This window comes from Clavelina lepadiformis, chromosome 5 (assembly GCF_947623445.1).
Source record: "Clavelina lepadiformis chromosome 5, kaClaLepa1.1, whole genome shotgun sequence".
Taxonomy (NCBI): domain Eukaryota; kingdom Metazoa; phylum Chordata; class Ascidiacea; order Aplousobranchia; family Clavelinidae; genus Clavelina; species Clavelina lepadiformis.
The window spans coordinates 16,203,769-16,219,619 of NC_135244.1; the positions used below are offsets into that span (position 1 = coordinate 16,203,769).

At 35.6% G+C, this 15,851-nt stretch overlaps 3 protein-coding genes, 1 long non-coding RNA gene and 1 other non-coding gene across 6 annotated transcripts; 1 reads left to right on the top strand and 4 right to left on the bottom strand.

Annotated features, from left to right (window-relative positions):
• Positions 1 to 1,303: 1,303 nt before the first annotated feature.
• Positions 1,304 to 2,889, bottom strand: LOC143459663 (uncharacterized). Its single transcript, XM_076956888.1, has 2 exons — positions 2,060 to 2,889; positions 1,304 to 1,931 (listed from the first exon to the last, which is right to left on the bottom strand). Exons 1-2 carry the CDS (start codon positions 2,801 to 2,803, stop codon positions 1,587 to 1,589), a joined length of 1,089 nt encoding a protein of 362 aa, XP_076813003.1. The 5' UTR covers positions 2,804 to 2,889; the 3' UTR covers positions 1,304 to 1,586.
• Positions 2,890 to 3,412: 523 nt separating this feature from the next.
• On the bottom strand, positions 3,413 to 10,278 carry LOC143460493 (centrosomal protein of 83 kDa-like). 2 transcript variants are annotated; one of them, XM_076958008.1, is made up of 16 exons: positions 10,203 to 10,278; positions 9,315 to 9,476; positions 8,998 to 9,127; positions 8,352 to 8,465; positions 7,994 to 8,112; positions 7,563 to 7,692; positions 7,264 to 7,395; positions 6,952 to 7,076; positions 6,731 to 6,852; positions 6,363 to 6,507; positions 6,039 to 6,188; positions 5,511 to 5,744; positions 5,306 to 5,434; positions 5,126 to 5,227; positions 4,868 to 5,025; positions 3,413 to 4,687 (listed from the first exon to the last, which is right to left on the bottom strand). In XM_076958008.1, exons 2-16 carry the CDS (start codon positions 9,461 to 9,463, stop codon positions 4,362 to 4,364), a joined length of 2,265 nt encoding a protein of 754 aa, XP_076814123.1. In that variant the 5' UTR covers positions 9,464 to 9,476; positions 10,203 to 10,278; the 3' UTR covers positions 3,413 to 4,361. The 2 variants fall into 2 exon arrangements, with proteins under 2 accessions (XP_076814123.1, XP_076814124.1); XM_076958009.1 differs by lacking the exon at positions 10,203 to 10,278 and having other exon boundaries at positions 8,998 to 9,105; positions 9,315 to 9,452.
• Positions 10,279 to 10,583: 305 nt separating this feature from the next.
• On the top strand, positions 10,584 to 14,716 carry LOC143460909 (cyclin-dependent kinase 20-like). The gene is made up of 7 exons (XM_076958590.1): positions 10,584 to 10,809; positions 11,236 to 11,361; positions 12,174 to 12,362; positions 13,044 to 13,165; positions 13,270 to 13,384; positions 13,537 to 13,746; positions 14,042 to 14,716. The coding sequence occupies exons 1-7, from the start codon at positions 10,735 to 10,737 to the stop codon at positions 14,240 to 14,242; spliced, it is 1,038 nt and encodes a 345-aa protein (XP_076814705.1). The 5' UTR covers positions 10,584 to 10,734; the 3' UTR covers positions 14,243 to 14,716.
• Positions 12,540 to 13,756, bottom strand: LOC143460910 (uncharacterized). The gene is made up of 3 exons (XR_013117972.1): positions 13,625 to 13,756; positions 13,284 to 13,382; positions 12,540 to 13,171 (listed from the first exon to the last, which is right to left on the bottom strand). It is a non-coding gene; the product is annotated as an uncharacterized LOC143460910 (long non-coding RNA).
• A 47-nt stretch (positions 14,717 to 14,763) lies between the features above and the next one.
• On the bottom strand, positions 14,764 to 14,836 carry Trnaa-agc (transfer RNA alanine (anticodon AGC)). Its single transcript has one exon. It is a non-coding gene; the product is annotated as a tRNA-Ala (tRNA).
• Between the last annotated feature and the right edge of the window lie 1,015 nt (positions 14,837 to 15,851).

Consider the following 15,851-nt stretch of genomic DNA (forward strand, 5'->3'; position numbering starts at 1 on the left):
TATGCGAAGTTTAATTAACGAATTCGCCAGTAGTTTGGTTAATGTCTGTTTCCCAACGTCGTAAGGTAGTTTAAAGTCTTATTAAAAACCTAATGTAAACTGTAATAATTTTCATTTTACATACATTTCTGGATTCTCACTATTAAACCAAACATACAGTATATACGGTACTTATGTGCATATGAAATCTATAGGTGGATAATCAGTTATCACATAACGATACTAATCTTTATCTGCTAATTTGATTAACATAAATGTGTCGATTAGGTAGATAAAGATAACTTCAGTTGAATAGCGATTGGTGACGCATTTGTAAAGTATTAATGTATAATTTAATACACAATAAACTTTACTTATCGGACATGGCCACTGACTAGTTTACTTGCAGGGGTAAATCTTTTTGGTAACCTATTAGGCGATGGTAAATGGGAATGCCATTAGAGCTCAATACCCTGGACAATTACTTACGCACATAAGATAGATGCAACTAGAACAAGATACAGACATCTGTTTTGGGATGCTGACGTATACTTAATTTAAATCTTCACTCGTCTTCTTTCAACTAAAGGTTCATTTCTATATCAAGCTCGGAGACAAGGCCACGTGACGCTTTTCTCCCTGAGGGATTTATATATGCCGACGGTCTAATGCATATTCAGTATCATGAAGGGGTTTCAGCGGTTCAAGCATGTGTTTGCACGTCTCAGTTCGCGGTTAAATTGGTAAACTTGAAACGGTACAGTTGTCATCACCATACTAACTGCTGTTTGTAAGTTTAATAATTTACGTTGAGATTAAGACATGGACGCAATAGCATTACTTCTCCTAGAACAAGTAATTCCAAAATATTTTCATTTTCGGTTGGCACCTTAACGTTTATGGTACTCAACGGATTGTGGAATAATTCATTGCATTAGAACGGTTATTATTATCAACAACGCTCTTCAGCTAAAGTCATGAGTCATGACTGATTCTCGAAATAAGCGTTATTTACCAGTACCGTGTTCCGTGCTATAGAGTATGTTAACCATTTCATGAGTGGTATTTCTGACTGTAAATTGGACATTCATTTATTCCCAAACTTGAGAATTAAAACGTAAACGGCTAGTACATTCAGTTGGCACCTGGGTGCGAGACTTTTCTCGTTTAACTGTATGTGGTATAAACATTACTCTAAGATCTACATTCTTGAATGAAAATTTTTAGTAAATGGTTAGCGTAAAACCCTGTAGTCGAGCTACTTCTCTTTTCTGTAGTGCTTAGGAAAAAAGTTATATTTCACATGAACATTTAACAACATTCACCCGTTTACAGATGTTGCTTATTTATTGTATTCATAAAATAAGTTAGAAAGTTATTTACGAGTTTAATATAATCAATATTTTTTAACAATTTAACTAAATGAACGAATTTTTATTATTACAAGAGTACAAGATGTATAACCATTTGTTGAAATTTCTTATATTAAGCATTTTACATTTCCGCTCAAACAAATTACCCTTGACTATGGAGTTTGCAAAATATATCTAACAGTGAACTGTCCAATTTGCAGCAATAACCCAAAATGTTAAGCATTGCTTTAGTTATCAAACGACGTGTTTTTCCGTTCGTACGTTCATGTTGTTGAAAACCATGCCCAAGCTTTGGTAGAAGGGATCACAGATTGAAGAGATGAGGATGCCCCAAACTGATTTGAACCAGGACATACTGATGCTGTGGCTGCGACGGATGGGCACCAAGAACCAAACGTTGAAACAGGCAAGAAAAGAAAACCAAATTCCCCAAAGAAATGCCGCAGGAATCCCCAACAAGCATGTAGCGATGGAGTAAAAGCAGCCCTTAACGAAGGCGTAAATCTCCTGGCTGAGATTCCAGGAAAATTTAGGCGTGTAATAACCTTCCGGTTCAGCAATGACATCGCCAAAGTTAACCTAATCAAAAATAGTTGTCATTTCATGAAAAAATAGTTCAACTAGTTAAGTGAAAATATTATGCATAAACTTGATGATGATAACTATTTAGTATACTTTTTACAGAAGCAATTTTCAGACAATCTCACCCTCAAATCCTGATTGATAAGCTCTGGATCTCTTTCAGTGCGGGACTTAAAAGCTTGAACTGAAAACGTAAGACCGCGCGTTTTCCTCTCGCTTTTTGAATTTTCTTGGTCTTCATGTTGTCCAGAATGGTTTGATATTGACCTCTCTAACGCCGCTAACTCATCATCAGATATTACAGGCTCGGTAACTTGTGTCTTCTCTGCCCGCAGAGAGTGCACGGAATCCCGATCTTCTGCAGTGCTCATATTGGCGAAGCGTTTCGACTTGGCAAGGTTGTTACGAAGTGTATACGACGGTGAACTGCTGCAATTTGAGGAAATCGACCACAGCGATGTCGACTTGGAATTGGTCACAAACGGACTGCACTCCTCCAAACCGTCTCCTAGAAAGGGGTTCGGATATTCTGCCGAATCTAAGCTGCCTAACTTTAGCGCAGTGGAATCAGGATGTGCTTTTGGGCTTAGTACTCTCTTTTCCCTTTCAGAAAGATCTCCATGTTTTCTGCAAGTTTTACTATTCACCAAGTTCTGCTTTTCAACGTCGAAAGTGTCGTGGTTATCTCCTGTCCAAAACGACTTTGCTTCTTTTTTCCTTTCTGTTTCTCTTCGTAGCAAATGAATCATTTCACCTTCTTCTCCCGTTTCTGACATCTCGTCGTCTTCGTCATCATAACTTTGATATGCGCATCTCAATTCTGTTACCAAGCATTTGTCTGAAAAGGATTGATTTTCAGGTGACGTCATGTCGCACCGACTATGTTACAATCTTTGCTAATTAATGTTTGATTTTTGGTTTAAGCAAAACAAACAATTTAGAGAAATTTTGCAAAATTGCTAGAACAAAATTAGATTGTCAATGCGTAACTGACTTAATGTGAACCTCCTGTAACTATGCTTAGATTTATCTTATGTTATTTGAATAGGATACTGTAGCGAAAAGTTTACTAAAGTATTTATAAATTGAATACAAACTGTAATTCGCATTTTTCGCAGCAACACATCGTTTCTTGAAATTATAACTTCTTTTTATTTTTTTGTAAACATTAAGATCTGAATTAATCTGCATAAATTTATTTTAACATCTTAATCTTGGGACAACGATTACTCAAAATACTCCAATCAAACCAGGCTTGAAAACATCTGTAATCTGTATACAAACTTTTCAACTACTAAAATACTAAGCTTTTAAACTATCCAAGACTAACTTAGAAAAAAAACTCACAATATACCAGCACAGCTGTTACCAACCACGCTTTGTTAGTTGACAAAAGAAGGTGAGAATTAATTGCTGCATTTGTACTCAGCGTTGGAAATGTTCTTCAGCTGCACGCTATATCAGTGACCAGACAAAGCTTATGGTGTTGCATTGACAAATTAGTTTGACTACAAAGGTGGGCAAATGAAATAAACAAATTGAATACAAACATACACCAATAACAATCGTATAACAAACAATTCATAGAATTGCCATGCAGCGGGAACTCATTGTTAAATTAAAATTAACACCAAACTTTGAGAAAAGGTTAGGAATGAATAATGAAGTTGCATACATAACTGTAATACTAGACACGTAAATTTGGCACCCACACACATTTGATCTCAGGATACCACTTTTATTGTGTAGAAAAAAGGTTTGTAAAGTTAAGTTTACTTGCAAACTGCATCTATGGTGTAAGTACATTGCCTTCGTCCACACTCGGTCATCCAGTTTTCAGCAAAACATGCAATCGAGTACCAATAGTGTAATATCACGTCAGTCTATTGCAGGCATGCACAACATACGGCCCGCGGGCCGCATGCGGCCCGCGAAACCTTTTCATGCGGCCCACGAGATATTCCGTGATTTCGCTCATTCGGGCATTTTTTCCACGGTTACAGTTACATAATCAACGAATCCGATGCTTTACCGCCGCTAAGCGTTAAAAACAACTAGATACTGTAGTGCGAGAGGCAACCGTCTTTTGACAGTAACCATCTTCTCAACGATATCTCTTATTCAACGGTTAATCGGTCACATTTTATAAAGTAGGCTACACGTTAGTTACAACAACGTTAGCACGCGGCCCGCGAAAAAAATTTTTTCGCTAAAACGGCCCGTGTACTGTTTTGAGTTGTGCATGCCTGGTCTATTGCATAAGTAGATTTAACACCACAGTGTTAACTTTGGGGAAGGACTAAAAGAATCAGTATAAAACGTATATAATAATTTTAGTAAAAGTCGATAAAATTGTAAAAGCAACATGTGTCATTCAACTGTGCCATAATACTTCTAAAAATTACAAAAACAGTAATTCCCGGGTTTTCAAGATTTACTGCTTGCGGTTGACCGCGATTCAAAATCGTCGTCGTACTCATGGCTCCCACTACCGGTCGACTTATTTTCATCGTCATGGCGGCGATTTTCGCGATCCTCATCCGATGCTTGGTTAGTGTCCATCTTTACATTACTTCGAAGGTTCTCATCCATTTTCTGTTCAGGTCTCGTCGATCCAATGGCGTCAAATACATCATTTTGCTCCTGTTGCTGCATCTCGACTTCATCGAGGCGCTTCCTAATAAGGGAGAGCTCCTTTTGATGTTGCTTCTCAAGCTCGCCACCAGCGGCGAGGTTGGTTAAGTCGCCCAAACCTGAAAATGTGTAAAGTAGGGATAATTTCCCGCTTGTACGTATTGGATATCAGATAAAATAATGTTTCTCATCAATGGCTTAAACGTATAACAACAGTGCTGATAAGTTTTAAGTCAAACGTCATTTATTCTGTGTTCCAATAACAAGGTTGCAATACATAATTTATTAAATAAATTTACCCATCATGTTAAATGACGTCATGTCGGCGTGGAGGGTGTTCATAGTTGACGACAGGTTTTCGCCCAAACCGACCACTCGTCTAAACTCGTTATGACGTCGCGTTACCTCGCGCATGCGACGTTTGAGGCGATGATGTTCTTCTAAAGACACACCGTGTCTGGGTACATACAATAATATTAATCAGAAAAGCCTGAAATGCAGATCTTTAGGTAACTTGCACTAGTGCAGAGAAAGTTTTCACACCACTTGGATTCTACCTGCCAGCTTTCATCTCTATTTCCAGTTTTTCTTTTTCAGCTTCAAGCAATTGCACTTTGCCTTTGAGGTGCTTGATTTTATCCAGCATTGCTTGTTTCATTCTAAAGGAGTAAAGAGACAACACTTAGCGAAGCGTGACTCATACGAAAAGGGTGAAGGGTTTCGGAAGCGAGACATACTTTCGCTGTTGTCTGTTTGCTCTTTCGTGATTTTCATTGAATCGCTTCAGCTTGTGTTCGACCTGATCCAATCGGGTCTGAATTCGATGTTTTTCCTCCATGGAAGCAATTTTATGAGCTTCGATGGACCTAAGTTTTCAAACAATGTTACGGTACGTGGGAAGGACTTAGCCCGCATTACTCAATTACTTTTTATCTCAATTACTTTTCGGCCTCGCTTTGTGCTCGCTGAGCTTGCATTCTTGCAGCTTCAGCGTCTGAACGTACGTCACGGATCGCTTCTCTCGCCCGTTCCGCTTCGGCGAGGGCCTGTTGTCGATGTGACGTCATAGCTTGCAGTTCGCTTTCCCGGTCGTGTATTTTTTGCCGCAAGGTGACACATTCGTCACGATCTCGTTCGTATTGTTGCCGGGTTTGTGTCTCATGTGCAAGTCTTACCCTTTCCACGGTTAAAAAATATAAAGTTGACGCGTTGTCGAAATACAAAAAACGTTAAGGATATTATAAAAAATGTTAAAAGTATTATACTGCATACGTAGCTGTGTACAGTAGGCTATTAAATGGTGATGAATTGCATGGGATTAATCTCAAGTAATGTGTGGTTAAAACTATACATAATCCTGTATCACTCCAATAAACGACAAACGCATTAAATGCAAACTGCAATTACGTTTCTATAACGCATGCCAAGTGTCATTTTCATGTTACAAAATATTTAAAAATCTAAACTTACTTGAGTTGTGAGATTTCATTTTTCAGCGACATGATGTCCATCTCTAACGCCCTCATTTTGTCTTCATTCTGTTCACGTTCATTCGTTCTCGACGATTTTTCACTCGCAAGGCGCTGTTCTAATTCACGGCATCTTTCTTCAAGTTGCAACCTGTAAACATTTACGTGTAACCTGACAAATTTTCAAATTTTTGCAACAAAGTGTTTTGCTATAGTATATAGGATAAATCATAACTTTAAAGTTTAATCATAAGTTTAACTTTAATCATAACTTCTTCATGACTTTAATATACATGACTAAAATCTAGGCTACTTTAAGATTTACTTTTCATTTTGCAAACTGTTGTTTTTTGTCCATTCCTCCTCTCTCGACTCTAGAATCCTACGAGACGACTCGCGCTCTGCTTCCTCAAGCTCCCTCTGGTGGTTGGTAGTTGAGGCACGAAGAATATCTAGTTCTGCTTCTAGTTCTAAAAAGACATATTAAACAGAAAATAAAATAAGCTAGAAATGACAATTTCATTACAATAGAAAACATCAGTACAAAAACATATTAACCTGACTAAACAAAGTGGGCTAAACCCTGGGCTTCAGCGTAAAAAATGTTTGCTAATTTCCAATAGATGTATGTGGCTTTTTTATGTATTGCAGTGTCTAATTGTATGCTGAGAGCACAAAATAATTCTTAATTACCATGGTTTTTGCTTGCAAGTGAATCTCGATCTCTTTCCAGCTCCCCTTTCATCTTAAGCGTTTCTAATTTGCCGTTAGTTAGCTCCACTTTGTGGCGATGAGTTTCCTCATCCAAAGAGTTTCTGTTGTTGGTCACGAGACATTATGGTTAAAAGAGAGGCTATTCCAAAGAAGAGCACAGCAATTGTCACAGCTTCAAATAAGCATTCTGTCACAATTACCTCAGGGAAGTACATTCTTTGTTCAGATCCTTAATTTGTTGTGTGAGTCTTGATTTCTGTTCATTCGAGTCCCACAACTCTTTCTGTAACCTCTCACACTGCATTTCGTTCGATCTTTTTTCACTCTGTTAAAGGGAATAACTTTTTAAAGGAATCAAATTTTCAAAATCACATAGTTTTGAAACAATAAATAAGGTATAAACTGTCATGTTGCTTATTTATCAATGAAACTCATCCAAAACCAAACACGTTGTACTTGACAACAGCTCATCTCATTCTTGTCCAATTCATTGATAAAAATTTTTGTTTTACCTCAATGGCTTTTATATTGGCTTGTAAGCGGGCAAGATCTTTTGCCTGGGACCTCTGCACAGAATCAGCTTCGACAGCTACGTGCTCTTTCTGTTTACGTAATTCAGCCATTTCATCCAACAGATTTTTTACCTGTGCAGAAAAAATTTGTTTGTATTATGTATATACTTCTTAAATGCCAATAGAATGACAAATTATTTATGGAGATAAAAGTAATACTAAATACTTTAAATACCTACTAAATTATTAAATATAAATAATAGTATAATGATTATTTGTAAGTGAAAGTCTAATGTTACCCTTTGTTCAAGCTGATTTTTGTTTCTTTGCAAATGGGTAATTTTTTGTGCGTCAACATCAGTTGTTGAATGTTGATTCTTTAATAAATCATCTCTTTCTTGCTTCAGTGCAGCAACAAGTGCTTGGTGTCTATGTAAACAGTGAACAATCATCATGTTACCTATGCTTTCAACTACAACCAAGCAAATAAAACATTGAATGGAAACCTTTAGATCATCGGAATTTAAACGCAGTAATTTCTTAGACACAAACTGTCTAAAATCAAACCATTTATTTAAAATAAAGCAATTTACAAAAGTGAACCATTGAAGAAAGTAACAAATAAAGTGTACGTTAGTTTATTGAAATGTTTGCACAATTTTAATGATTACTGCAGAACAAATGATAAATAATTTTTCTTTATATAGGTTTTCGAGAACAAAACCTGAACCTGAGATTTTGTTCTTCTAAGTTTCGCTGGTGTTCAGCTTTTGCATGTTCATATTCTGCTTTCAAAAAGGTGTTTTCGTAACGAAGTTTGTTATATTCTCCTCGATACTTTTCAACTTCCTTTAACATAATAGGAAACAAATTCATTACGCATAATTCCATATATAAAAAATAATAAAAATAATCAATGGGCTCGTCACGTTGCAGCTGCATCTTAAACAAAGCTTAAAAGTAATGAAGGTTAGAAGGTACCACTTCGACTAATTAAACTTATTACATAAACTAATAAAAATGGCTGATTAATTACATAGCATTAGTTCATAATTAATTGCTAATTTTAAATTAACTCAAGTGCTCACCCTATCCATGGCTAACATGTGAGCCTTCAGTGGTTCCTCCAGTTCTTTTGTAACTTCTGCTTTTATGATTTCAAGTTTTCCAGGATGCAGGGTCTGGGATCGAACTTCCTCCAGCTACATATCGACATAGATAGATAGTGAGTTATGATCAGTTATCAAGTTACGTCATGGCACCAACCAAACTATGAAAGCACATAATGTCTTTATTAACTTGTAAAATAGATGGCCATTTTTACAACAAATTGCTCCGCCAGTAGATCTAGTAGGGACACAATGTCAGCAATAATATTAACCCAAACTTGAAAACCTATACAAATAGAACATAGCTAATAAAATTATTAAAATCACAGATTTTCCGCATGATTTAGTCACAAAAGCAGTGCTATATTTTTTACCAAACAACATTGAAGATCAATTTAACTATAACTCGATTATGTTACGCATTCCAAATGGAGCACTGTACATTAACAATTATTGTTTTGGCAATGGGCATATATAGATTTCGATTTGTTTGTGTCAACATGGCAGATTTTTGTGTTCACATGGGCCCAAATTATTATTTTTGTTTGGGTACATCATTAACGTCATAGGAAACAACATTCTCCATAATATAATGCACTTTAAAGCAGTATAAAAGACAATGCACCTCACGGCATTTTGAAGCAAGTTGTGCTTGTAAGTTTTGTATGAGCTCCTGTGTTTGTTCTGAAGATTCGACATCATTCATTTGAAATTTTGCCAGCTCCTCTTTTACCTGAATATATTCATCCTGAACTCTAATAAATTAAACATGAATAAAACAGTGCAATTATTAACAATGCTTCAGTTAGCAACTGGCACATTTTACGCTTTACAACAGACAAAGACATTACAAGTCTAGTGAACAATATCAAAAGTAAATCATCAAACTAAACTATTACAAGCATTATTTATTGATCACTATACTAGTGAACTGATACTTACTTTTTATGCTCTTCTTTCAATGTTTGATAATTTGTTCTATGGGTTTCACATCGCAATCTCTCATCAATCAACAACTTTTGCAGTTCAACGCTTTCTCGAGGTTGTGTTCCACCAGGAGATAGAAATCCTCCTGATGTCGAGGGCTCCATGTTTGATTATCTCCTGGCAGAAGTAAGAAAATGAATCCGCCACTTCAATAATAACTATCAATCAGTAGGCTATCTACCAACATGGTGGAAAGTAACACAATGTTATACAGACCACAGTGGAAATTGTGGCAGACGTACACACAAGATTCATCAATGTGCACCCCAAATGTTTTTAGCTTCACACCGATTTATAATAAATAGACAAAAACTGGTTGTTCGAATGCCAATTTTTAATAAGTAAACAAAGAATTGAGGCTTCAGTGCACACCATCACGCCAAAATTTGCATGTATTATTTCTCGTTGAAAACTGTCGGACTTTCCAGTCAGGTATACAGAGTCCCATAACCTAACTTATATAAGCGCTGAATTTTCTATTAAGTTGCAGATTGCAAGACGTTTACTTTAAGCCGCTTGCATAGCTGGCCTAGGCCTAACATACTTTACAAACTGCCAAACACAATGAAATAAAAGTCATCCATTGTATACAATTGTACACTCATATCAGGATCGAGTATTGCGGAATTATTACGTCATTACTTCTATTCATGCTTTCATACTCTTATTTCTTCATATCATAAAGTGACATAAGGTATTCTAGGCTAGTGTAACGCTAAACATTTCAAAACATTATCCATACGGCCATAGGCTACACCGTACATACTTGACTCGAAATATGTTTACGGAAACATCTATAAAGATCAGTAGTTTAAAGTATGTACCATTTTCCACCACACTCACCTTACGGAGAATATTTGTACATAAGAAAATCAATGAGTTTTCAAACAACAGGGGCAACAGTTCCAGAACCAAAAATGTTTGCATTTAACGTTTACGCAAATGGTCACACGGGGCGCAGTTTTGTTAAAAATCAACTCATGCTAATACAGTAATTCATTTTTAATTCCATTCTTAAATTTTTAAATAAACGTTTTTAAGGATTTTTAATGAATTTAAAAGATCTTACTAACTTCGAAAGAAATGTTTAGCACTTATGTCATCAAAAAACATTCTGTTAATTCAAATATTCCTTCCACCCGATATGTCTACGTAAATCGTCACGGATGAGTTGACGGCTACTATGAGACACAAACGCTTTTCCAAATGTTTTGATATGGAATAGACAGGGTAGAGGTATTGTCTAGTTTTGCTAACTTTACTTCGCTTGTAAATCGGGTTGGTACGCGTATGGCTGTTGATCGTAAAATTTTCAGTTCATGTATCTACTTTAACAATAAATTTCTAATAAACTGTTTTAAAAACTGGTAGCCTAATGGAACAATACCATATCTTGGGAAGAATCGGAGAAGGCGCTCATGGCATTGTTTTTAAAGCAAAGCATATTGAGGTAGGCCTAACTAGGCTACAGCTTTTTTAATTTTTTTTGAAATATTTTGTTTCCATGCTACAGGAGCCAATTCGAGTAATTACTCATTATCTTAATCTAGCTTTAACAATGGGGTACGTGAAATACTTATGGTGAAATAGTCACTCTAAAAATATGCTCACGAACAATTAGGCTAATTAACAGAAGAAATGGCCAGGACTCAAGGGTTTAAAACATGCAAGATGGCAATAATAGGAATGTGTTATGCTGTAAGATAGCACGGCCAATAAACGTACAAGTTAACGTATTGCATGAAGTACTCTTCATCATTCATTACCAGTTTTGATAATTTTAACAACCTAGATATCACGGAGTTACAGTAAATTGTGTTATTACAGACATTTTTAATTCAATTTAAGCCAAGATTATGTTTTTAATTTGTTACAGAGTGGGGAGATTGTGGCTTTGAAAAAAGTCCCATTGCGCAAAATAGAAGATGGAATTCCAAACCAAGCATTGAGAGAAATTAAAGCACTCCAGGAAATTGGTGGTGATTGCGAAGAAGCACAAAATGTTAGCTTAAACGTTTCTTTCTCTAGACTATATATTTTTGCCCAAAAACTTACACTGAAACAATTACTGACAACTTTCAATTGGAAACAGAGTGTATGGTATTTTTTTATCATAAACTACCCTCATTTTTTAGCTGCACAACAATATTCTCCGTCTTCATGGCCTGTCTCATTTTAAATTTAGATGTAATTACTTTTTGTGTGTTAACTTTGTCAACAACTTCTTAAGAAAGTTTAGTCATAACATTTTATGTGCCTGGATGATAAGCAATGATAAACTTTTCTATGAGATCCCTGGGAGTACATCGTTAACATTGTGTTGCAATATAAAGCATAATCTATGCAAAATATCTTCAGGATGCAATTCCCATGCTGTGCACTAAGGTTGATATGATAGTTTACATCAGGTTATTATCCGGGGTGCATTCCACATGAGTTAAGCCAAACTGAACTTACGCCAAACTGGCGTACGCATTACGCTGAACAGACACTGGGCTATTATGGGGAAGATAATGGGTTATCATAAATAGAATATAATAAAGGAAAATAGGAAGTGATGTATGTTTAAAATGATTCACAAACTATGACCTACTATCAAATCAAATGGCATAGACATGATTCACTGCAATGTAGAAAATGTACTGTTCAAGTTTGTTACTTGCTAATAATGACAGTATGTCAAGTAATATTTGTTAAGAGACATTATTATTGTGAGTACCAAAATGAATGCAATCATTTCTAGAGTCAGTAGACCTGATACAGGATGACTTGTCTAACACACTTTCATAATAAAGATATATTTTGCTTTTACAGGTTGTAAAACTTCATGATGTTTTTCCACATGGTACAGGATTTGTCCTTGTGTTTGAATACATGCTGTCAGACTTATCTGAAGTAATAAGAAATTCAGAGCGACCACTGACAGAGGGTCAGATAAAAAGCTACATGATGATGCTATTGAAAGGCGTTGCATTTTGTCATCAAAACAACATCATTCACAGGGTAAGTTTCTTATACTGTATTACAAAACAATACGTTCTTATCTAAAACGTAGGTGCCAATTTCCAAGGGTGTCTGGGAGACCTTGTCACCTTTAGAAAATTTTTAAGAGTGTTGGCCATCTCTATGACTATGCTCGTTCATATTGATTTCATAGCAACCATTATAAGAAGCACCATAAAATTTTTGTATAAATGTAATAGCATTTGCATGGAAATAAAACATACAAAATTACATATATGCGAAATATATTGCTTGTGCAAATAGCATTGAACTTTTCTGTAATTAATTGTGATAAATATGTTGCCACAAATTTTCATCTCTCATTTCTTGTCTCCAAAAAGTGTCACTGTGGATGTGACTTAAATCGTGTCATTGAACAGCTAAGACAAGGACTTGTGAATCATTGTGATATAAAAGCGATTTTTTTTGGCCAAAATGGAATTGTATGAAATGCAAGACTATTGTTTCTCTTTTTACGGAAAGCAAATATGCATCAAAGAGCATGTTATGTTTTGCAATATTTATCTTATAAAATGTATTTTACAGATGCAAAGTTCGTTGTCAGTTCGTAAGCATACCAAGGTTGAAAACCACTTTATTAAAAACAATCTATTTGAATAACAGGTTTCTGACTCAGAAACATGAGAAGATACGTTATTTGATATAGCAGTAAATTTTTAGGATTTAAAACCAGCGAATTTGCTAATCAGCTCAACAGGACATTTAAAAATTGCTGACTTTGGTCTTGCTCGTGTGTTCGATAACGACACTGGAAGGCAGTACAGTCATCAGGTGGCCACAAGGTGAAACTAAATGTAAATTATAGGATTATCAACATTGTTTGTATTATAAGTATACAATTGATGTTAATTTTACAAACTTGACAAAATTAACTCAAATTTGACAGGTGGTATAGATCACCTGAGCTGCTGTATGGTGCAAGACAATATGATGAAGGTGTTGACTTGTGGGCTGTAGGCTGTATCTATGGTGAACTGTTGAACAACTCACCTTTGTTTCCTGTAATGTTTTCATTAGTCTTGTTTTGGTGTAAATTGGATCAATTATACCCACTACTTTTAATAATCCTTTACACCATGCGCAGTATTATTCCAGTTCTAAGTTGCGTGTAACTCGTGAGCACGTGTTAGTTCTGTAACTGTTTTTTTTAAAGGGTGAAAATGATATTGAACAACTATGCTGTGTGCTGCGTGTCCTTGGCACCCCCAGTGAACAACTTTGGCCTGGGATGTCATCTTTACCTGATTATAATAAAATCACTTTTCCTGAAAATCCTCCCATCCCATTGGAGGAAATAGTTCCTGATGCATCTGATGATGCGGTAGATTTGTTGAAGAGGTTTTTAGTTTATCCTTCCAAGAAGGTAAAGTATGGGCTTTAGCTAAATATAATTTTCTATTAATTAGAAAATAAATTTTAAAATGCCATGACTTAAGGTCTTGTCTGGGCAATACTCATCTATTAAAATGTAGGAATGCAAGAGTAAGTTACTGATCTCTCTATACTTAAATAGCCATAGGACCAGGCCATGCTAGTATTTCATTCCCGTGCATCTGTACTTCCAGAGATTGGTGTTTATCTCTTGTTTCAGTGTTATTGCTAGCTTAATGACAATAACGTATTTTTTAGTAATTCCTTATATTTTTTTCAAATCGTAGAGAATAGCTGCAGAAGAGGCCTTGCTTCATGCTTACTTTTTCACCGAACCTTTACCAGCTCATCATTCAGAGTTGCCTATACCACAAAGGGCGAGAAAGCAATCACGTCACCGATCAAATTTCAAAGAATACGACATTGATGTACCAATTGAGCAAAGCTGTATTGATCCAAAACTAATAGCTGAATTTGCAAACTTTTGAAGACGTCTTCCAACAATGCTAGCTGTATTTTTTGTGTGCAATCAAGCAGAAAATACCAACTTTACCTGTTCCCAAGCATCCAATCAGTATTTGTACTGCTATATGTTTATGAAATGCAGTATGGAAACACAAAATCCGATTCGTCACTCTTATTTTCTGTACTTAATATGTTTTATAATTCTTTGATAATTACAACCTTTTGCGAGTTTTACAGCATCATGCTGCTGCGACAGTCTATTTATTCTGAGCGCAATTTGTGCTGCATTTTTGTTTTTCTTTAGTTTTATTAAACTTTATTAATTGTTAACCGGAAATCACAGTTCATAAGCCACCAAAACCAGCATGGTATATTAGCATAACATAACGATAATAATGCGCAGCACTGCGTACTTCCAACTCTAATTTGCTTGTTTTTTTATGTTGAAATTGCATTACAAATTATACCTTAAAAATAGATTCAAAAAATTCCTAACATGGGGGTATGATACTGTTTGTATTAGAATCTTTGAGCAAAATTTTAGTGGAGGTGCCGGGTATCGATCCCGGTACCTCGCGCATGCTAAGCGCGCGCTCTACCATGTGAGCTACACCCCCGACTGTGAATTCCTGTGCTTAACAAGTATATTAACTTTACCACCGTGATTGGTTTCACAAATGTAAGCAATTACCATGATTTGATTTTGTGCAGCAGCTCTTTATAATTTCAAAATAACAACACTACACGATATATTCATTTAAGGGTTTTGTATTTTCAAAAGACAAAGCAGTCGCGCGCAACATAGTTTGAAATACATGTTAGATTTTGCTCGTTTCGCTTCAGGCTGTCAGATCAACCTAGCTTCAACGAATTTCCTTACTGCAAAAATATGGTCATTTTACATAATTTAATTCTATTTGCATAATTAAATTTTAATGTACAATTATACGGAGCTGGCCTCTTGGGGAAAAACTACAAAAGCCTTTCAAAGTTTGCTTATATCAAAAACCATGTAGCCTAGTCCTTACAGAAATCACGCAGTAAGCCGTTTGCAGAAAATCTTCGCTTGGCAAAAATTATTCTTTTTTTATGCGCTGTACTGTACTGTACTGTACTGTATTTATCAAGCAATAAACAAATATTCTAACAATAAGCTCTCCCCTACGATTTTCTATAACCTTGTTCTCAATTTTAGTTTGAAAACAAGCTGCTTAGCAATGTCATTATTTTTGTTTGTACAACGGTTTCGGTGGTTGGATTTATTTAAGCTACACTCGTTACCAAAAATGAACTTTATTTTGGAAAGTTTTGTCTTCAATCTTCTAAATTTTTTTCCGTTTAGCTATATACACGCAAGAAAACAGCCAAGTATAATTTTTTTTTAACTGTAACGTATATATCTATAGACTACAAAGTTACATGTTGATGATATTAATAGCAATACGGCATTGGGTTGCAGTCCACAACACGCTATAACCAGGCTAATTAGCCCAATACAATTAGAAATTACGTAAAATATGCGCTTTAGTTTCCATCTTTTTATTGCATTTTTTACTAAATGTTCTGCAAACTTAACTGATTGCTGATTTTTGACAGCTAAAACCTTGCAAAAATTTGCTTTTTGCTGCTTAC

Excerpts from the sequence above, each read along its gene's own strand:
- LOC143460493 (XM_076958008.1), bottom strand. The coding sequence starts at position 9,463 with ATGGAGCCCTCGACATCAGGAGGATTTCTATCTCCTGGTGGAACACAA. Across the intron at positions 5,745-6,038 it reads AATGAAATCTCACAACTCAA|GGTAAGACTTGCACATGAGA; the intron begins GTAAGTTTAGAT and ends AACCGTGGAAAG. Across the intron at positions 5,435-5,510 it reads GCACAAAGCGAGGCCGAAAA|GTCCATCGAAGCTCATAAAA; the intron begins GTAATTGAGATA and ends TTGAAAACTTAG.
- LOC143460909 (XM_076958590.1), top strand. The coding sequence starts at position 10,735 with ATGGAACAATACCATATCTTGGGAAGAATCGGAGAAGGCGCTCATGGC. Across the intron at positions 12,363-13,043 it reads AAAACAACATCATTCACAGG|GATTTAAAACCAGCGAATTT; the intron begins GTAAGTTTCTTA and ends GTAAATTTTTAG. Across the intron at positions 13,747-14,041 it reads TAGTTTATCCTTCCAAGAAG|AGAATAGCTGCAGAAGAGGC; the intron begins GTAAAGTATGGG and ends TTCAAATCGTAG.
- LOC143459663 (XM_076956888.1), bottom strand. The coding sequence starts at position 2,803 with ATGACGTCACCTGAAAATCAATCCTTTTCAGACAAATGCTTGGTAACA. Across the intron at positions 1,932-2,059 it reads TTATCAATCAGGATTTGAGG|GTTAACTTTGGCGATGTCAT; the intron begins GTGAGATTGTCT and ends ATTTTTGATTAG.